General features: G+C 45.2%; 5 protein-coding genes across 6 annotated transcripts; all 5 read right to left on the minus strand.

Moving 5' to 3' along the window:
• Positions 1-123: 123 nt before the first annotated feature.
• On the minus strand, positions 124-7,356 carry tfr1b (transferrin receptor 1b). The gene is made up of 19 exons (XM_077624516.1): positions 7,226-7,356; positions 6,263-6,302; positions 5,413-5,623; positions 5,104-5,350; positions 4,502-4,639; positions 4,350-4,434; positions 4,161-4,277; positions 3,874-3,969; positions 3,663-3,802; positions 3,475-3,584; positions 3,288-3,407; positions 3,072-3,157; positions 2,943-3,006; positions 2,700-2,767; positions 2,569-2,636; positions 2,414-2,504; positions 2,089-2,316; positions 1,851-2,000; positions 124-1,779 (listed from the first exon to the last, which is right to left on the minus strand). The coding sequence occupies exons 2-19, from the start codon at positions 6,293-6,295 to the stop codon at positions 1,567-1,569; spliced, it is 2,265 nt and encodes a 754-aa protein (XP_077480642.1). The 5' UTR covers positions 6,296-6,302; positions 7,226-7,356; the 3' UTR covers positions 124-1,566.
• A 1,488-nt stretch (positions 7,357-8,844) lies between these two features.
• Positions 8,845-13,706, minus strand: and1 (actinodin1). The gene is made up of 7 exons (XM_077624694.1): positions 12,688-13,706; positions 12,506-12,610; positions 11,036-11,080; positions 10,817-10,965; positions 10,348-10,743; positions 10,037-10,276; positions 8,845-9,964 (listed from the first exon to the last, which is right to left on the minus strand). Exons 2-7 carry the CDS (start codon positions 12,588-12,590, stop codon positions 8,972-8,974), a joined length of 1,908 nt encoding a protein of 635 aa, XP_077480820.1. The 5' UTR covers positions 12,591-12,610; positions 12,688-13,706; the 3' UTR covers positions 8,845-8,971.
• A 145-nt stretch (positions 13,707-13,851) lies between these two features.
• On the minus strand, positions 13,852-15,746 carry cops9 (COP9 signalosome subunit 9). The gene is made up of 3 exons (XM_077624695.1): positions 15,570-15,746; positions 15,255-15,327; positions 13,852-14,579 (listed from the first exon to the last, which is right to left on the minus strand). The coding sequence occupies exons 1-3, from the start codon at positions 15,630-15,632 to the stop codon at positions 14,542-14,544; spliced, it is 174 nt and encodes a 57-aa protein (XP_077480821.1). The 5' UTR covers positions 15,633-15,746; the 3' UTR covers positions 13,852-14,541.
• A 298-nt stretch (positions 15,747-16,044) lies between these two features.
• Positions 16,045-17,401, minus strand: otos (otospiralin). Of its 2 annotated transcripts, XM_077624090.1 has the most exons (4): positions 17,232-17,401; positions 17,045-17,110; positions 16,743-16,766; positions 16,045-16,387 (listed from the first exon to the last, which is right to left on the minus strand). In XM_077624090.1, the coding sequence occupies exons 2-4, from the start codon at positions 17,100-17,102 to the stop codon at positions 16,200-16,202; spliced, it is 270 nt and encodes an 89-aa protein (XP_077480216.1). In that variant the 5' UTR covers positions 17,103-17,110; positions 17,232-17,401; the 3' UTR covers positions 16,045-16,199. The 2 variants fall into 2 exon arrangements, with proteins under 2 accessions (XP_077480216.1, XP_077480215.1); XM_077624089.1 differs by lacking the exons at positions 17,045-17,110; positions 17,232-17,401 and having other exon boundaries at positions 16,743-17,033.
• Positions 17,402-17,610: 209 nt separating this feature from the next.
• Positions 17,611-19,896, minus strand: apodb (apolipoprotein Db). The gene is made up of 6 exons (XM_077624088.1): positions 19,868-19,896; positions 19,678-19,797; positions 19,088-19,241; positions 18,896-19,017; positions 18,302-18,387; positions 17,611-18,049 (listed from the first exon to the last, which is right to left on the minus strand). The coding sequence occupies exons 1-6, from the start codon at positions 19,879-19,881 to the stop codon at positions 17,817-17,819; spliced, it is 729 nt and encodes a 242-aa protein (XP_077480214.1). The 5' UTR covers positions 19,882-19,896; the 3' UTR covers positions 17,611-17,816.
• Positions 19,897-20,046: the final 150 nt, after the last annotated feature.

Here is a 20,046-nt window from a genome sequence, read left to right on the forward strand (position 1 = left end):
GTAGAGCAAACCGGAAGGGACAGAATCAGTGAAAAAAATAGTTCAGATTTAAATACATTTGTTGTAAATATTGGCACACATACAAATTTACGGTAGTAAGGAAAGAACAAAGAAAAATGACCGTTTTATTTTTCAAATTAAATCTTTATTGGTGAAACATGGCAACTATTAAGTTAGCACTGAAACACAAACAAACTGATTGGTTCGGAGTTCAATTCAATTTCTAACAGACCAAACATGAACATCTAAATTGTCCCCAACAAGTGCCAAAATGCTCACAATTTTTCATTTTTAACTCAAGTGTATAAATCTACTTGCTCACATGTAACAATCAGAATTTATGCAAAATAGCCAACGCGATTAGCCCTAGTGAAAAAAAATAAATCACTACAAATGATCAATCTTAGATTGTGTGGAATGGTAACAATAATTTATAGTACTCAATTTTCTTCCCAGAGCTAAATGTAACTGGAGCGTGAAGCTAAATTTAACCAAACAAAAAAATTAGCCTAGTCCAAGAGTGATTCAAACACAGCAGCGAGCGTGCTAATCGCTAGCGACAGAGGAAATAGCTACAACAAAGCATACTAAGGACAATAAATAAGTATAAAACTCTGGGAAACACTGTCCCCGATAAGTCGTTCCACCCTTGGAGTGAATATGAGAGGCACTGCTCCCGATAAATACACGTAAAAAAGACAAAAACATTCACACGTGGTAGATAAAAACTACCGTCACTTGTCATTATGGGAGACACTGCTCCCGATAATGGGTTTTATTATGGGGGTCACTGCCCCCGATAACTCTCGCCAACTGCTCCAAAGATTTTTGGATTTTTGTCACCTTACTTGCGTTAACTCAAAAGCTGCCATCGATGCGGATAGACGTCCAATCTCGTCCGAGCAGATTCGAATGGATTTAGACGTCTATTGGCATCAATGGGGGTAAAATGAGCCTTTTTTGTTTACAATTTTTAGTAACAAGGATAGTATTTTCCTTTTTGGGATCGTTTTGGTGGCTTTTTTAATCTAAATTTCATGGCAGTTTTTGTCAATTTTTTTTCCTTATCGGCCCACGCACAATTTGTCATATTTTCCCCCGCTTAATTTTTTTCACCTATTTTTTTTTGTATTAAAGTGTGACTTTATCTCTTTTTAACAATGTGATCATTGACCAATAGTTATTTTTTTAGATGCCGGAGTTGAGCCTCAACAGTTATCGTAGCAGATGCTGCTGTCAAATGAGACAGTATAACTGTCATAATTATGGAAGGCACTGCTTCCGATAATTTAAAAAAAAAAAAAAAACTAGTCTACGTATAAATAAGGTCCTCAGTGTTCAGATGGCAAGATGGAAGGTGTCAGTAGTATTTGCGCTTTTCAAGTACTGGATGGAATCTGAAGCCGAGCGTCCTTAACAAAAGCAAAACAGCAATTCCTTCATGAAAAGGAGCGCCGCTGCCCCCTATGGTTTTGGAGTGTCCAATTCAACGTGTACATTATTTTTGTTGTCGTCGCGGTCCGGAATATTTCATGATATTTCACGTTGTTTTGACTCACGCTCGCCCTAAACTTCATTGTCGTTCTTCCAGATGTCATCAATCATGGCGTTGGCGCACATCTTCAGGGTCCAGGTGGCAAAAGCCAGCTGGGTGTGGAGCTCCCGGGGGTCCGTGTTCTCGGCCAGGGCCGCCAGAGTGTGCTTGCCTTGGCCCATCAAGATGTGGCGGAAGGGGGTCTCCACCGGGGACACGTACGGCGAGAGGAGGTTGCGTTCCACCTGCGGCGGAGAGAGCGTTGGGAAAAAAAATGGCGGCGGATCGGGGAGGGAACGCGGAGGCGGGAGCTTACGCTCATGAGTTTTTGGTTGAGGAAACGGGCGGCCTTGGCTTCGGTGACGTCGGTGTTCATGATGGCCTTGTTCAAGTTGGACGTCGCTCGCATGAAGGAGCCGTGCGCGTTGCTCAGCCACTTGGATTCAACGTCTTTAAGTTGCCCGTTCTGCGCGACGTTCAAATTGGATTAGGATGACCTCGACGGATACAAAATGACTTCCAAATAATGTCAATCGAGTTTTGACCACGCTCACCTGGATGAGGCGGCGAACGTGCATGTAGAGCGCGCTGATGGCCACGGGGATGGCCTTGCGGTAGCGGGTGACGTCCAGACTGACCAGGTGGTTGTGGATCAAGCGGAGGGTCATGCGGCCGGCCACTTTGGCCGCCAGCACCGTGGTGGCTTCCAACATTTGGCTGGTGCTGTATTTCAGGTGGTCCATGTTGTCCATGGAGGTGCCGTAGTAAGTGTACTCATCCAACTTTAAACGTGGGTTAAAAAAAAAAAAATCCATTTAATATCTCCTTAAAGCCGGCGGACATTTTGTCACAAGCAAAGGTCCTTGTTTAAAAACTCGCCTCGGGATTAGTGAAGTGGAAAGAGATGGAAGGAATGCCGGCCAAGGCCATAAACGGGTAGGCGGCGTCATCGATGGCCATGGGCTTTAACCTGGGTGCGCAGGGTCACCTTTTAGAATTTTCCACAGTCATTCAAGTCATTTAAGTGTACTTACACATTGTCCTCCCAGTCGCTCTTTTCCACCATGTCGTACAAGCTGCCTCGACCCAATGGACTGTTGACCTGGGATTAAAATGACATGTGAAAAATGGCCTTTCGAATAGGTTGAAATGATTTGCAGCGTACCTCCTTCATGGTGCTCTCCAGCAGGGTATGAAGGAGCGGACTGGATGAGGCAATAAAACCACCGCGCCCTGGTGAGAAGACGGTTACATTTTTAGACCGGTTGGGAAGGTTCATGGTACGGCACAACCGGACGTCTTAAATTGGAATTTGTCAATTTTAGGTCAAAAATGTGGATTTTGTAGTTTTGTTGGAGTGGACATCAATGGGTTAACAAATAATCTGTACTTAACATCTCTTACTTACCCATGACTAACCCATCAAGGTTAATGTAGGCGATGAGTTTCCTGTCAATGGAGGTCAAGTACCCCTGAAAAAAAAACAAAAAAATGTTCATTTTTGCCAAAGCAGCTGGAGATTTTTCGGGGCTCTCACCTCCAAAAACTCGGTGGCTCCAACGCTTCCGTATTCTCCGGCACCCCAGCTGGCAAAGACGATGCTCCTCCTGGGCCGAAAACTATCTGTAAAAAAGCAACGTGCATCCACGTGAGGATTAGTACTAGGTTGAAAACACGGGGGGAGGGGGGGGGGGGGGGGGGGGGAACAAAAAGGGTATGATAAAGAGAAAAAACGATGCTCCATTTTGCTAACCTTCCTCCACCATGTTTCTAAAGGCCTTGGCCAGCTCCATGAGAACCGAGGAGCCGACGGCAGCTTGGGCGAAGCCGTTCCCCCAGGCGTTCCTTTGCGCTCCCAACACCACGTATTCATCTGCGGCAGACCAGCCAAGTCACGTGACCGCCCGCCTGCCAAACGGCGCATTTTTGAGCCCCCGTACCCGGATCGATGAATCCTTTGACCACTCCGAAAATGTTGTGGATCTCCGTGTTGACCATCACGTTGTTGACTTCCACGGTGACATTCTGCCCGCCTCTGGCGTTGCTCCCCCTGCCACCAATACAAGGCGCGTTTTCAGGCAGCGCCGCAAAACGGAGCGGCGGCGGCGGTAGCGGTTGCTGCGCTTACCCCCGCAGGATTTCCGCCGTGCTGTACGTGATGCTTTGAGCCAGGATTCCCGGGAGGCCGGAGGATTTGGTAGGCGGGAACTGGGTGTGGTTAAAGGAAGGGAATCCCGGGGTGTACGGATCGCCCGAGCCCATGTGGACCTGATGGGGGAAGCGGGAAAGTCAAGGGGCGGTCAAACGGGCGCGGGTCGGTTGGTCGGGGTGCCGCTTACGTGGCCGTAAAGCGCCGCCGAAGCGCCGCCGTTGCGATCCAACCGGTCGTTGAAGACGAGGACGGCCGAGGCGCCTCGGGCTTCGGCGTTAGCCACCTGACGGGAAAGTTGAAATAATGGTTACCACCCTTTAAAAAAAGGCTAAATTACATTTTTCCCCCAATTAAATCATTCCAAAACTGAAGGAAGAAAAAATACTGTATACTGAAAAGACCCATTGACACCAATAAACCTCCTTCGTTCATTAGCCCCTCCCCGATTGACGGCGACCGCCATGGTGAGGGTACCTTTTCGGCCAAGCTGATTTTTCCCACTTTTATCAGCATCACGCTGCCTTTCAATTCCACGTTCTGGATGCGGTCCAAATCTTCCCGGCGACCGTATTCGGCTAACACTAGCTTGCCCTACAAAAAAAAGCGCACGGCGTCACGTGATCCGCTCCGACTGTCGGCGATTCGTCGACGGACGGTTCTCACCGTGACCTTCCCGGTGGCGCTGTAAGCCAGATACCCTTCCGATTTGTGTTCTTGGCCTTGGAAGGTGACGACGTTGGGGCGGGTGCTTCGGACGTTAGCTAGGTTAGCGACGTCGTCGGTGGGTGGGTGAGGGCAAATATCGGAAAACACACCTGTCTTTCTTCTGCAGCTGGACGTAGTGAACGTCCGTCCATCTCTCCAAGTCGAGCGCTTTGAATTCGTTGAAAATCATCCTAGCCAGACGGATGTCGTCTTCGCCGCCCGCCGAGCGTGACGTAACGTCAAAGTTCCTGAGAAGAAATGACGCCAGTCTTTCAGTTGTAGATTCCCTGGAAAATCAGCTTGTACAAGTTTAAACATGTGGAAAAAATGGCGGCGGTAGAAATCAATCCAGTTTTTTTATGCGTTTTTTTTCTTGTTCTTTTGCCATTCATCCCTTCGAGTGCAGTTTTTTTCTTTTATACCTATTTATTTTTGTAAAATGTTGCTTGGTTTTGTATTGGGCATTTTTGGTTCACTTTCTGCTAATTGGTCACTTCTGGTAGACTTTAGGCCGTTTTTTTTTTTTAGACATGTGGTCATGTTTGTCATGAAGTTTTTTTTTAAAGAAGCGCGTTTTTTTTTTTCCGTGACCGTAAAAGTTATAAAGTGAAATCAAATAAGAGCCTGCGTCTTACAACATGTCAAGTAAAAGTGTTGGGTGAAAAAGGGAAGAGAAAATGATTACTATTACATAAACGAGCAAGATTTTTACTTGAAACGTGCGTCGAAATCTTTGATGGTAAGTTTACTGTCGAAAATCTTGCTGATTTCATTCCAAGTGGTCGGGATGCCGCGCGCCGGCTTGACATCCGGGGCGCCGTCTTCGTCCTCGTCTTTTTTCTCCAAGGTCGGCGTCGGCGTCTGATTGTTGGCCGGCGTCGGATCGTTGGCCGGCATCGACGACTCTTCCGCGCAAGTCGGCTGCGATTTCTTCAAGGTGACGCTGCCGAGAAAGTAGCCTGCGGAGAAGCGGACTTTGTCGCCGGTCCCTTTCGCAAAATGGCGGTTTCAAATTCCTCACCGGTGGTGAAAACGACCACGAAACCCAACACCAACAGGAAGACGAAACGCTTGTTCCCGGCGCCGCCCGGAGGCGGCGGCCGGAAGACGGCCGAGTCGTCGCCGTTCGCGACCTCCGTGTGATCTTCGTCGTCGGCCATTTTCAGCTCCACGTGCCGGTCGGGTTCGTCGTCGCGCTGCAACGGGAATCGGCGGTACTGGACGCTTTTTATCTGAAGGAGGAAATGGAAATTGAACGAGGCAGCAATGCCACCCGGCAACTTCTGCGACGTCGCGGAAAAAATTCTTTAGCGGTATAAAAAAAAAAAGTAGGTGGAAGATCGCACTCATTTAATTTTACAAGTAGAAAATTAATTTGGCACTGGAATCATTTTTTTTTAACCATTTGATAGTTATTCCACCGGAAAAAAAAAAAGCATTTTCTTTAGCAATTCTAGTTGTGACATCACGGCCAGACTTTATGATGATTTCTAGATTTCGATTTAATTTTGACAGACAACAAAGCATGCGTGACATTCACACAAAAGCTAGCTCATTTAGGGCGTGACCTTTTTTCTTTTATATTTTTCTTTGTGACTAATTAGGATCTAATTTCCTTCTTGGAACTTTTGTCACTTTTTTTTTTTGAATTGCTGCCCAAAATCTGCTAAAGCCTATTTTAAAGTATAACATGTTGTATAACATATTTCCTAGCACATTTAAATGATTTTATCATTAGTATAAGTCCTTTCTACTTAAAGCGGGAGAGTCGGCAGCGGTTGAGCGAGCTGTTATCTACTGCCACTCCCCTGAGTTCAAATGTATTGACGTTTACTAGTGACAAATTTCCGAGAAACAACACAAATACGTACCATGTTATTCACCGTAGACTTGACTCGATCCATTTTGCTCCTGAAATTAAAAAAAAAAACACACAAAGCTGGATATTTTCAAATGGCCTCCACTGTTCACCTTGAGCTGCTTATTTTGGCTTCAAAGTGGAGATTAAAGCTCAACTTGGCCTTTGTCGGAGTATTTCTTGGCAGCTGTGTTTGAATTCTTAACCAAGGTAACTGCCTTCTCAAATTCACTTCCTTACGGTTAACAATTTGAGAAGATTTCAAGCTGGTTTACCTTGTCTGACCTTCCATTAAAAAAACGATTCGACCAAGTAGATGAAAAAAAACTCACAAAAATGTGCAGGTTTTTAAAAGTATTGTACCTACAAAAATGTGCCGTTTTTTAAAAAAAGGATTTTACTAGAACAGAACGAAAATTACGACAACAAACCTGCTTTTACGTCCAATTCACGACAGTTAATAAGCAAGCTGTCAACCCCCGCAGTCCAATTTGACGGTTATCGCCCTCAATGAGTAAATAAAGAGGAACCGGTTATGAAACTAAGTGTACGTTAGTTAAAACACGGCTTCGGAAATCCGGTGCTGTGCCACCAAGCACGTAGGATATGGTATAAAAAAAAAATCACTAAAATATTATAATTGAGCTACATCCAAGTAAAATATTAGTATGATTAAAACCACCGTTAATGTAAAGGCCTTAGCCGGAATGCGCCACGAGTGATTAAAACGACAGGGTTAAAACAACCTTAATACCAATTATGTCGACGTGAGAAGGTAAAAATGTATGTTTTAGTCTAAAAACTATGACGAATTAACGCACATGGTGCACGCGTGACATTGCGAAAATTCCCCTCCGGTTGCACGAAAATGGCGCGAGCGTAGATGTAAAAGGTCAGGCGGTGGGTGGCGGTGTATTGAGTCAAAACGTAACTATTGCTGACAAAAACGAAAGTATTCGGGGTCGTTTAGTCTCACCTCGAGGAAAGCTTGAGCTGCTTCTCCAACGCGAGTTGAGGAGAAATGAGTGCTCCTTTTCTTCTTGCCCTTTGGTTCAGCCCGAAAATGTACTTCCTCCTACGTCACAAGTATGCTGCGGCCGATAAAAGAAATCGTATATCTATTACTAGATGTCCGAAAGGCGTTGTGAGCAAACGGGGACTATCAGTACTTCATCTGTCGTCACTTTTCGGCCATTTTTAGTCGGAGACGTTCGGTAAATATCACATGATAGTCAATGGAAATTGTACGTTAAAAAGCTATAAATTGTAATCATATTTTGTATTATGTTGAACACCCAGTCTGAATCATGGCACGTGATATTTAGGGTGAAGAGCAACTAATGTTTCCTCGACACGATATTTATGAACACGTTATATTTAAAAACAAGGTAACATTTTAGAATATTTACTGTTTTGTTCAATTTAAAAACAAAAAAATCTCCTCCAAAATTGCTGACTGAGTCATCATCATGAAGATATTTATTTTATTTAAAATAAGAATAAAATCATTGAATAAAAGAACATTTGCTGTTTTACCTTTTGTATTTAAAACTTTTAATTATAAAACATCTATTTTATAAAACTATTTTTAAAATAAATTGAATTGTTTACTTGCATTGGATGGCAGTTATGGCATCGCTGTTCTTTGGATTGGATTGGATAACTTTATTCATCCCATATTCGGGAAATTTAATTGTGACAGTAGAAAGAAAAGGCATAGTTATAAGTCAGACAGTACGTACAGTCAAAGGCCACAGAACAACAAAGCAAAAAGCACAAAGTACAAAGCAAATCAAAGTCAATGGGATCATTAAGGATCACCAAATCATTAAGACAGAAAAGCAGCAAAAACACAAAACGAGCTACGAGTTTCAGTAGCAAAAACGGATAGACTCAAAAAGACGGCAGAAGATTAAGAATATGTACCACTAATAAAAGGTTTTACTCCTGTTTTTTTGTGGGATTAGGTCCATTTCATCTCCCATCTCTCATTTCATTTTCTAAACCGCTTTATCCTCACTAGGGTCACGGGGGGTGCTGGAGCCTATCCCAGCTGACTTCAGGCCAGAGGCGGGGGACACCCTGAATTGGGAGACAAGGAGACAAACAACCATTAATGCTCACACTCATACCTAGCGGCAATTTCGAGTGTCCAATCAGCCTACCATGCGGGTCTCTGGAAGGTGTGCGATTCACACGCCATCGTCAGTTCTCATCCACTCGGCGGGAGTTAACGAGACACCCGCTGGCTTCCGTGTCCCGGTCGCAGTGACGGCGTCCCAGCGTCCTCTCGTTAGTCGACGGGAAATCGGCGGCTTTCTGACTCACCCAGAGGTTCGATTGATGGCAATTAAATATCGTCGGTGACGTCATCCAATGTCATTTTTGGACAAAAGTGCCGATGATTCATGTTGTGAGTCAATGACTATTTTTATCAATAGTTAAGACCACCGGTGCGGGTTGAGGATAGAACGGCACCCAGTGTAGCAAACCCCCCCCACCCGCAGAGACAAAAGAACGGGGCTAGCGGGAGCTTTCAAAAGCTTCTTTTATTGGTACGTTCAAATTGGAAAAGCAAAATGACATGAACGGCAGGTGGGCGGAGCTGGAAAAGTGTGGAAAAAAAATAATAACGAGGAGAGTAGGCCCCGGTCTGGATTGGGGGTTCGTAAACGGGCTGGAGGTTTGAAGGAGTTTGTCTTTCGAGTCTGCACGTTGTCTTTTATTTCTTGCGGTAGTCATCGTGCTCGGGGAAGTGGTCGCCGTAACGCCGCAGTATGTCCTGGAGGCTCGGCATCCCCTGCGGGGGAGGCGGCTGGTTGGACACGCGGGGCTCTTCGTAACCGCTCTGGTAGGGTTCCGCCTCGTAGGGGTCCCGCTCCGCTCCCCGCCCGTCGTCGGCGGCGGGGGCCGCTTCGGGCGTGGCCTCCGGCCGCTCGGGTTCCGGGCGGCGCAAGCGGCAGTCCCTGTCGTATTCGGGGTCGCAGTGCGGGTCGGCCGGCTCCAGGACGCCGTCGCGGGTGCCGTCGCCCTTCAGGTGGGGCTCGTAGGCCTCGGCGGCGTAGGGGACGCGGCGGTGCGCGCCCGAGCGAGGCTCCGACGGCCGCGACGGGAAGCACTCCCGGTCGTAGCCGATGAAGCAGTCGTATCCCTCTTTGGTTTTACCCGGCGGCCCCATCGGGTGGCGCTCCTCCTGGGCGGGCTCCTCGTAAGTGGGCGGAGAGTACGGGTAGTGCGGCGAAGGACCGTGGCGTCCCGCGGCGGCGTAGGGATCGTTGGACTCGTGGGCGGGCTCCTCGTGAGTAGGCGGAGAGTACGGGTAGTGCGGCGAAGGACCGTGGCGTCCCGCGGCGGCGTAGGGATCGTTGGACTCGGGGGCGGCCTCCGCGCGGGGGGCGTACGGCTCGTTTTGCGCCATCAAGCGGCGCAACATGGCGTAAGGGTCGTTAGCGGGCGGGGAGCTCGGCCGGCGGTACGCCGCGTAAGGGTCGCCGACCCTGTTGCCGTCTCTGAACATGCCGTAGGGGTCGCTGTAGTGGTCGGCGGCGGGAGGGGGAGGGCGGAGGGCGGCCGCCGCCTCCTCGCTTTGTTCCTCTGGGTACGCCACGGGGGGCGTGCCGTACTTGGTGGCCGTGAGGGGGTTGCAACCATCCTCGAAAATGGGGTTGCAGGATCCGGAGCCGGACGGGGCCGGTGGGTTGGGGGTCCGGGGCGCCTGGCGTGACAAAGGTTACAAACTGGTGAGTCGGCGCGAAGGTACGCGCGCCGAGACGTGATAGCGACTCACCGCTAGGGAGGCGGCGTAGGCGCAGTACGGGTCCCGGAGGGGGTCGCAGGCGGGGTACTGCAGGTAGAGGCCCGAGGCGGCCTTCCGGACGGGCTGGGGCTTGCAGGCGGGGTCCACCTTGGGGTCGCAATCCAGGTGGGTCCCGGCGGAAGGCGAGTACCCGTAGGTACCTCGCAGGTGGTACTGAAGACACTCGACGTCTTCGGCGTCGCAGATGCGAAGAAGCTCCGCCTTCTGCTCCTGAGAATGACAAAATAATGGGACTCGCTTACATGGTAGAAAGTATATCAAACAAATGTGAGACAGCCGACCTTGGAGAGAAAAGAAGCCGGCTGCGGCGGTGCGTAGTAGTGGTGGTAACCCGCCTGGGGGGCTTTGGCCGGGGCGAGGGAGCGTGCAAATAGGGGGGCGGGGGACTTGACGGGGGCCGGAGCGGCGGGCAACAGGTAGGCGTTCTTTCCGCCCAGCATGGCAGCGTAGAGGCAGTAGGGGTCCTTGTTGGGGTCGCAGGTTTTGAGGGGCGCCGGCTTGGGGGGCTCGGGCTTAGGCCTGCTGGTGTACGACGCCACGCAATTGGGGTCGTCCGAGTCCGCGCACGACTTGTAAATCTCCCCCAGGTGGCGCAGGTAAGCCTTGTACGAGCGACGGCCCTCGGCGCGGTTCTTGTTCTGGAGGTAGGACAGGTAGATGCGATCCAGTTCCTGAACCTGAAGGGGGGGCAGGTTAAAAAAAAAAATGAACAAAACACGTCGTTGAATGGTTAACGGTGGACTGACTGACCGCCTCCTGGTTGCCGTTGTCCGTGAAGTACTTGTACCAGTTCCAGAAGTCCGAGTGTTGCTTGTACCAGCTGATGTTCCTGCGGTTGCGGATCAGCCTGCGGTGGGCCTCCCCCGCCCCCGCCTCCCCCGCCTCCTCCCCGAGACTTCCTGCAAAACGGGAACATGCGAAGGTTCTGCTCTGGGTTTGTTAGTCTCCGGCATAAACAGTTGAGTTTACCGCTGGTTCCAGTCTTGCCAGCGACGGGTGCGGCGGAAACGGGGGCTGCAACGTAAACCAGACAACACATTAACAACCAGATGGCGGGGAGGATGTTGACGGGGAATACTGGAAGGGGAAAGGGGCAACGGTTGGCGGCCCCCCGCGGCGTCTTCCGAGCGACGCCGCTTTGTACATTTTTATAGGCGGCCTTTAAGACTGGAGTCGTGCCGCGCTTTCCAAAACCATGTGCAAATTCAGCTTTTTTTTAAATGTTTCCACGGAAGGGTGTTATTGCGTTGCAGAAGGATTTTTTTGCAGGTAAGCGGTTTATTTAGTGGCTATTGAGCGGGCTCATTTATTATTATTATTTTTGTTACAGATATGCAGCATTTTTGTTAAGATTAATTGTAGGGACTCTCGTTCGATTAATCTCGATTCAAATATGGACTTTTATTTCAATGGGCTTTTAGAATAAAAGTGTGCAATATACATTTTTTTTCAATCACTATCGGGTAATATGATTGAGAGTGCGATTCATCGGAGTTCATTTCAGGAATAAAGTACAATTAAATTTGCCCTAAAATTAAAACAACACATTTTTTTTTAACAAAAATGTTAAAATGGAAGAAAAAAATGCAATTTAATGGACATCAATGGCAGCCAATGAGTTAAGTCGTTGTTTAAAAAAGAAATATCCGGCACATCTGGAAGCGGGCAAAATTTGCAGGATGACGTGATGCTGACAGGTAGTCATTTTTTTTCAACAGAAGCAACAAAAAAGGGGGGCGGGGCTTGTAAAGATGCCAATCAAAACCAAGCAAAGTGGAAGCAGGTGTGTGGAGGAAGAAGATGGAAAATGATGGATGGATGGCATGATGATGATGATTATTATTATTAAGATGTGACAAGATGAATAAGTGCAGGGGCCGGGGGGGAGGGGCTTAGCATTTGTGACGAAAATGATTGTAGTAATAGCATTTTTAAGCGTGATTTAGAATTTTCAACTGTATTAGAAAATGTAATTTGGCATATTTTGCAAAGTCATTTAACATATTTGGATCATGTATACTAAACTGGATATATTCGTTTAGTATACGGATACCAATATAAAATGGATAGTATAAATGTATTCATGTTTTTCCTTATTATTCGTGTGTGGTATTATTACAACCTTGAATAATTTTCCTAGGAATTTGGGTGTAGTTTGCAATGACTAATCCTTTTTCCATGTTATAATAGACTTATAAAATAATATAAAAAAATTCAAATCCTTATTTTTTTTTTTACTAAATGATGAAAGATGTCCGCAGTGTTTCACATTAATAAAACGCTCATAACTATACAAAATAACTACTACTACTATGTGTTTTCTCAAGAATATTTTCTTTTTCTAACAATTAGTTAATTCTAAAAACCGCCACTAGAGGCAATCCTTAATAATTAGCCCAAAAATGATGAGTGTATAACAAAATTCCACCGTCAAGTCACCTGGCATCACCATGACGACAGCGGCGAGGGTGACGGCGACCAGCAATGCGGCGGCGAGGCCGGCGCTCCTCCTCGGGGCGGCCATGACTCCGCTCGTCTTATCTCCTTGGGGAAAAAAACAAACATTTATTTTCTAAATAGTGTTTGAAAGCGGCACACAGTTCAAAAAGTCGGGATCTAACCTGTAGTTGCCTTGGCGACGGGTCTCAACGGGGGTCCGAGAGGGACTCTAGTGGAAGACCGGCGTCCTGCAGACCAACTGGCCCCGGCCGGGACCCGGGGCCGCTTTTTAAGCGGGCCCGCCCGTCTTCGTCAAGGCGCAACAGGTATTCGTTTAACGCACACACTTGCGAGGGGGAGGGCCCTCATTGGCTAAGGCCCTTAGAAGTTGGGTTGGGGGGTGTAATTAAAGGCAGGAAGAAAAAAAAAAGTGGAAGGACTTTTTATTTTCTTCTGTTAAAAGTGGCAGGCGGATCTCCAAGTTCAAGTGGATTGGACGGCTATTGAAGTCAATGGCAGCTAAGGGGGAATTAAAGGCCTATAAAATGGACTTGGCAAGAAAAGATCAGAAAATATATACAATTTTAAGGTTTAAAAAAAAAACGCGGACCGGTGGATGAGTGGTTTGTGTGTCGGGCTCACAGTTCTGGGGCCGTGGGTTCGATGCCAGATCAGTCCTGTTGTGTTGTACCCGGGCTTGCGCAAGTTTTCTCCAGTTTCCTCTCACATGGATGCTAGGCTAATTGTATGCTAAATTGTGCTTAGATATGAGTAATTGGTTATTTGTTCGATTGTGCCCTTCTATTGGCTGGCCACCGATTCAGCTTGTCTCCCGCCTTGTGACCCAAAGTGAAGTGGGATAGGCTCCAGCACCCCCTAGACCAGGGGTCGGGAACCTTTTTGACGAAGAGAGCCACAAACAATTCATATTTTCCAATGTTATTCCTTGTGAGCCATACTACCAATTGAAAAGTCAAAATACATTACATGTAAACGAGAGGCTTTTCATTTTTTTTTTTGTAATTTCACCACTTTTAAAGTGGAAAAAAACTGAATATTTTTTAAAAGATTCTTATGCTGTTGCTAATCAATGAGAGGATGCATTCCAGAAGAGTCTACTGCAAAAAAAATGAAGATTAAAGCAAAAAAAAAAGAAGATTAAAGCAATTCTAAATGTAATATCTCAGTTCTGTCAACAGCGATTTCCATATTTTAGCTCACCGGTTAGCAAAGAGCCAGATGCACCCATCAAAAGAGCCACATGTGGCTCCCGAGCCATAGGTTCCCTACCCCTGCCATAGACCCTTGTGAGGATAGGCAGAAAATGAAGAAGCTATTCACATGGATTCTGACAACCCAATAGCGGTCATTTATTGTATTAATAACGGCAGCCATAATGAACTTGAGTTGGTCTGGTACAAAAAAATGCTCTATAATGTGCTTCTGTTTCGTATGGAGATGCCACGTAAGCAGTTGCCGAATAGCCGCAAACACAAAGTCTACTTGTAAAGTCAGCAGGAGCACGCGGAGAGACAGCTGGTGCACACATGAGGAATTTGCTAACCTTCATTTTCCTACGTCCAGGCACGTCGCCCTTCCAAACGCAACATCTGGGCATCGCCGTTCAAAATTGGTGACTTTTACCACTTCTGTTTGGAACCACTCGCTTCTCGGCGACCCGTATTTGCTAGCCCGATGCTAATTTGCATGAATGCTTGCCTATGCAACGAGCGTTTGATTAAAAAAAACGTTCATTTAAAAAATACTCCCCAACAAAATATCATTTAAAATTTTAAAAAAATGTTTTTGCAGTCAGCCCGCGTCTCTCGTTTGTAATTACGCTTAGCCGACAGGTGTTTCTCGCCGCCCGCTAACCTGCAATTCCCCCAAAACGTCGGCGTAATTTCCCCCAAAAATGGAATGTGGATGACAAAACACACCTGGTTTGCGTCTGCTGTTTTTTTGAAACTTTTGCAATTTATCGTATGTACAACATATCAGCTGGAGGGGGCGTGTCCTTGCTCGCGTGTCCGGGGTCACTGCAGGTCGTCGTCGTCAAAAAGGTCTTCAAAGTCTGGAGGCGGAAATAACAACGACCAACTTAAGTCAATCAAGGCCTCGGCTTTCATAACTACAAAAAAGTGTCTCCTTTGAATTTCTTTATATTCAAAGTCAAAGGAATTAGCAAACAAGCTATTTTTTTCTTCTACCTTGAAAACAAAATGTTCTGCCCTGCGTAAAATAATGGCTCCGATGACCGCTTTTCTCTCGTTAATGAAACATATCGGAGAAGGCGGCCTTCTGGTTCCAAGCGGCGAGGCGTCACGCTGTGCTTCCGCCATTAAGCGCCACGGACGCAGCGCTCGTCTACATTTAACAAGCGGTGCGGGAGACGAGCAAAAAGTCTAAATTGTGTAAAGCCGCCGGCAAAACGCAGCGTGAAAATACATTAGCTCAAGGTGTTTTTGTTGTTGTTATTTTTTTCCCCTCTTTCGGCTTACTTGGTCAAGGGTGGTTTAGCTTGGATGATGGATTGTAGATGGAGATTGAAAATTAAATAAATGTATTTATTTTTGAGGGTCTAAAATATATGTTTTAAAATTTGAATGATTAACAGTGCTTGATGTATTTAAAAAAGGATTAAACGTTTACTAGTGATAAATACATTTAAATATACAGCACAAAACGGACTGGACGTATATGGTCAACTATGACAATGACGTGCTATTTTTGTTATTGTTTTGCTTACCGTTGAAAAAATCCAAATGAACCGCTTTCTCGTTGGCTGCCAGATCCATTAAAAGGCCGCTGCTGCCCCCTGCCTGCACTCACACAAATGTACAACGCATTTTCAAATTCACCAGGCAATACACGAAAAATATGAATTACTTCATGTCCAATAAACGAAAGATATTACTTCATGGTCTAAACACGAATTATTTTTAAAACATCAGTATCATAAAAAGGTTTGTTAGCAGCGGCTAAAACGTTGCTCTCCATTGCTACAAACTAGCATTAGCGGTGTGATTATGACGATTTAAATAAAAAAAACGAAAGATCGAACCTCATCTAGATCCACATACGGTCCAGCTCCTTCTGGAAACATCTCATCCACGGCTGGTTTCATGATTATTCTTGATTAAATGTAGGATTTTTGGACGAATTTCAGCTTCGTTACTGTTAGCTCCGGAAAAACACAAAACCGGAAGTACGACCGAGAAATGGAGCCGGCTTCAAAACCGGTCCCCTTCCAAAAAGTTCCTACGTAACACTCAACACCTAAAAATAATATACTATATACATTTATTTAAGGCAACGTTATGAATAAAATACATAACCCTGTTTTTTGTGGCTGAATAAAAAGGCTCGGATTGAAAGTAGCGTACTTGCTAGCAAAAGGGTTTCGAGCAGTACGTACCTTCGTTCTTATAACATGAATTAATTATTCGCAATATGTTTACCGGATGTTTTGCCTTTAAAGTGTGACACACACCTAGCGCTTTATCATAATGACAGAGGATATAAAAAACAAAAGACAGTTGAAAGACAGGGGATTTATTTGAAATTTGTGACATGAAAGCGCCAGGCAACCTAAAAAAAATAAACAACCCACTACTAACACAATAATCTACATATTTCTAAATGGTATAATTATGTTGGGAAATATTTGGGTTGTTTTTTTCATGTATACGCTTTAGTGCTCATGGCCGCCGGGGCTATCGTAGCCCAAAGTGTCGCCCAAACGCTGGTGGGCGAAGAAGGTCCTGGCCAATTCGTTGATGTGATTGTAGGCCCCGATGGTCCTGAAGTACTCCACGTAGTTCCAGAAATCCGAAGTGGAGTACGGCCAGTAGGGGGCGGCGGGGGGTTCGTCGTACGGCACTGGAAAGCAAGCCCGCAATATTCCCTGTCACTCAATTATCCTTTTTTATTAAACACCTTAATGCCTGAATTTAAATTGAACAAACCATGTGTGAATAAGTACGTCAAGCAATACATATGGCTATAATTAAACTGAAAAAGTCCAAAAAAATAATTGGAAAATCCTAATTTAGATACAAATCAGCATGAAAAAACTATTAAATGCATGAAAAGACAATATAGATCAATTAAAAATGAACTTATGAATTTTCTTTAGTTATTTGGGGTTGTCCAAGTTTTATACTGGAATATTCAATTTAATTTTCTACATAAATTTGAGCTCTGTAATACTGATTGTTTGTTTTTGTTTGTTTACCTCCCTCCGGAATGACTCTGGCTTCTGCAGACATGAGGATGAGAGAAAAAAAGAGGAGAAAAATCAACATTTGACAAACATTCCAAGTCTTCCTTCCCACAAAGGCAGAGTTCAGCTCACACATACTTTTTGCCAGCTTCTCCAAATAATACCGCAAGGCACACACACACACACACGTACATCCCAAAGGTGCAAAAATTCCACACACAGAAGCCTCTTTGTACTCACAGTGGAAACGTACACATTTGGGACAGTTTTAACATTAAAATATATTTTTTTCCAGAAGAATAAGACAAACTCACCAGTGACGTGGAAGATAAAAACAGAAAAAAGAACGGCGAGGCACAGCCAAGGCTTCATCTTGCTGCCTATAAAATCAATGCAGAGGATAAAAAGTCACTTTTTGAGGTAACTTGACTGTCTCAAGATAGCCGAATTTGAACAAGGGTGAATAAAATTATAATGGAAAGGCAAAAATGTGAAATGTACCTGTTGTAGGAGGTTTGCTGTTGATCTACTGCTCTGCAATGGGCTTCTGCTCGAGGCTGAGGGGAGGTAGAAGACCCCCACACACACGCAAACCTGCACCTCCTCAAACAACTACATTTCCCATGAGCCCTCTGGTGTGGAACCAGGAAGTAGTTACACATTGAAAATGCATTGAAAGTCTTTCCAAAGATTTTTACAGGGGAAAAGATGTTTATTTTTTCCCCAAACCCCATTCAATACGTTAAACATGGATTTTTTTTATCACCTTTGAGTGTTTTACCTAATCGGAAATATAGAAAAAAAGAGCAAGTAGTGACCAGGGATCCTGAAAGGGTTAAATTATTATTATTTTTATTCCCAGTATTTTAGTATCAACACTGGCCTCCTATTTAAAATGATAAAACGTTAACATAAAAAAAAGTATTTTTTTTGGATACACCTTTTTATTGTACTCAGAAGTGCCCGTCAGAAGAAAATATAGCATGAATGCTAACATCGTATAATCAATGACGATTCCGTTATTAGCCCATTTTTACCCCTTTGTAATATATATTTGTCAAGAATTTTGTACCGGATTTAACGGCGTTAGTCGTCCTTGCACCCCGTCTGATCGGTCGAGGTCATGCGGAAAAGGTCGATGCCTTCGGCTAGCAGCAAATCTTGAGCGTAGCGCACCGTGTCGGGCGGCAGGAAGCGCGAGCGGCCCAGGATCCACGCGTACTCCACGTGGAAGATGCGCAGTATGTCCGTGCACGAGTAGATCACCGCCACTTCTTCGTAGTCCGTGCTCAGGATCAAGTAGGGGCTGTACGGCGTAACTGGGGGCGGGAAAACTAGCGTTAGCTTTTAACCAGGATGACAGTCAAGAAGCCATTGTTGTGAGTACTGGTCATGACAATGTTAGCGCGCGTGCTAACGGATTGCGGCCAGCTAGCAAACAGGCCTCTAATTGTCGCTGTGTGCGTTTTTTTGCCTCTTTTGTCATCGATCACGAGGTGGATTTATTCAATTTAGCTACGAGCACAATGCGCTGTTGTACTATTTGACAAAAAAAGACAAAAGACACTCACAGTAGGAGAAGCTAACTCCGATTTGGGCCGGTTCCCTCGGGTCGGGGATGATGGCGGTGCCCTCTGCGGTCCGGGTCTTCTCTTTACTGTCAAAAATACAGAAACAGAGTGAACTCAACGGTGGCCATTGACGGCGATAAGCGTCCGAAATGTTTTGGGAATTTTCCTAGCTCTGGTCTAAAAATTAAACTATAATTAGAATGAAAAATTCTCTCACTGTCTCATTCCTTTTATCTTAAAAAAGGGCACTTTTTTGTTAAAAAAAAAAAAAAAATCACAAATTTGGACCAAAAATCATATTTTTTTAATCAGAAATGTATCATTTTTGAGCCCCTCCCTCAAAAAATGAATTCAATCAATTTCAGTTCTGCCGAAATTTTTTTAAAAATGAAAAAAAAATATTGTTGACCACCTAAAAATGACTTTTTATTTTTTTATTAACCAGGAAGCCATTTTTTTGGGGTAAAAAATCCAACATTTTTGACAAGTAAGAACTGGATTGAAACAACATCATCCCCAGCCTTCCCAGTCCAAACGAATGGGACGTCAAAGGCCGTCAACACTAGCGAAAAAAGTATCAAAATGAAGACTCACTAAAACTGCGAGTTGAGAACCCGAATGGTTCCGTCCTTCCGAAGCGAGTAGTTAGCCTCGATGCACTTTCCCCTTTCGAAGCTGGCAGGAAGCTTGGCGATTTCGTACCAGCGACCCAAATACTAAAAAACAAAATAAAATATAAGGTCGGCACTTGAGTTTGATGCGGTCACGTGACCTCTGTTGTCTGACCTTTGGAAGGCTGAAGTTGGGTTGCAACTTCGGGGTGGGGCAGGCCCCCCACCGGTACGTTTGCGCCCAGGTCAGCGACGCCAACGACGCCAGGATGATGCTCAACGCCAACATAGTTCTCGCCCACGCCAACCGGACGTTTCCCGTAGAAATCCTGCCAAAAAAAGGGAGTCGTGAGCTGTGTTTGTGGGTGAAAAAAATGCATTTCCACATAGACTCCACCTCTAATTTTTTGCATTATTATGATTATCAATTCTTGAAATCTACCTTGTCACATTGTATTTAACTTAAATACCATCGCGTGCTCCTCCGACTGGTTGTTCTGGTTTGACAAGTTGCCTAACGTGGGTATTAGTTTCTTTACATAAAAAAAGTAATACGATATTGTGATTACCCCAATATGTACATAAACAAAACATATTTACAATGAACATTTAAAAAAATAGTAAGCTTACTTTAAGACAAAGTGATACATTTACTCAAGTAAAACTGCATTTAATAAACATATACGTAGAAAAACTCGTGTTTGAACAGGAACATTTTTATAAAATAAGAGTAAGTTAGCCATCATGCAACAAATGAGCCCTTACCTCTTCCGCGTGAATCGTAATGGGGTATCACGTCTCTTCAACTCGATTTGTATAATGCCAAGGGGGCGTGTCCAGTTGACGTCACAGCGCATGTCCACGCTCATTGGATGCGAGCACGTACTGGCAAACACATTGTTTTTGTGATTTGCATTGTTAGTGACTGAGTGTCTATTTACGTGTACGTACTTACTTCCTCTTTGGCATGATGGTTTACTGGGTGTACTTCCTCTTTCGGCCACCAGATGTCAGTAAAAGTGGTCCTTTTGAGCCTGAGAGATAAACCTTGATGAAATTTCCCTTGGAATAGAAAAGACAATTACTTTGGTTGGCAGATAAAATGTTAAACTAAAACTGTCGGGATTGGAAGAT

Source organism: Stigmatopora argus, chromosome 17, assembly GCF_051989625.1.
Source record: "Stigmatopora argus isolate UIUO_Sarg chromosome 17, RoL_Sarg_1.0, whole genome shotgun sequence".
NCBI lineage: Eukaryota > Metazoa > Chordata > Actinopteri > Syngnathiformes > Syngnathidae > Stigmatopora > Stigmatopora argus.

Bases quoted from the DNA above. Each gene is read 5' to 3' on its own strand.
- otos (XM_077624089.1), bottom strand. From the start codon at position 16,866: ATGTGTGAGCTGAACTCTGCCTTTGTGGGAAGGAAGACTTGGAATGTT. The intron at 16,388-16,742 runs GTAAACAAACAA...CTTGCTTTCCAG, and splicing joins CAGAGTCATTCCGGAGGGAG to TGCCGTACGACGAACCCCCC.
- apodb (XM_077624088.1), bottom strand. The intron at 19,242-19,677 runs GTAAGGGCTCAT...TTTTTTTGGCAG, and splicing joins TTACGATTCACGCGGAAGAG to GATTTCTACGGGAAACGTCC. The intron at 19,018-19,087 runs GTCAGACAACAG...TTTGTTTTTTAG, and splicing joins CCAACTTCAGCCTTCCAAAG to TATTTGGGTCGCTGGTACGA.
- tfr1b (XM_077624516.1), bottom strand. From the start codon at position 6,295: ATGGATCGAGTCAAGTCTACGGTGAATAACATG. The intron at 3,408-3,474 runs GTACGGGGGCTC...GGTCTGCCGCAG, and splicing joins CAAAGGATTCATCGATCCGG to ATGAATACGTGGTGTTGGGA. The intron at 2,637-2,699 runs GTACGCTGCAAA...TTTTAATCCCAG, and splicing joins TGGAGAGCACCATGAAGGAG to GTCAACAGTCCATTGGGTCG.
- and1 (XM_077624694.1), bottom strand. From the start codon at position 12,590: ATGGCCGCCCCGAGGAGGAGCGCCGGCCTCGCCGCCGCATTGCTGGTC. The intron at 10,277-10,347 runs GTCGGCTGTCTC...TGTCATTCTCAG, and splicing joins CGGCTTCTTTTCTCTCCAAG to GAGCAGAAGGCGGAGCTTCT. The intron at 9,965-10,036 runs GTGAGTCGCTAT...TTGTCACGCCAG, and splicing joins CCTACGCCGCCTCCCTAGCG to GCGCCCCGGACCCCCAACCC.
- cops9 (XM_077624695.1), bottom strand. From the start codon at position 15,632: ATGAAACCAGCCGTGGATGAGATGTTTCCAGAAGGAGCTGGACCGTAT. The intron at 15,328-15,569 runs GTTCGATCTTTC...GTGTGAGTGCAG, and splicing joins CGTATGTGGATCTAGATGAG to GCAGGGGGCAGCAGCGGCCT. The intron at 14,580-15,254 runs GTAAGCAAAACA...TTCCGCCTCCAG, and splicing joins TCATTTGGATTTTTTCAACG to ACTTTGAAGACCTTTTTGAC.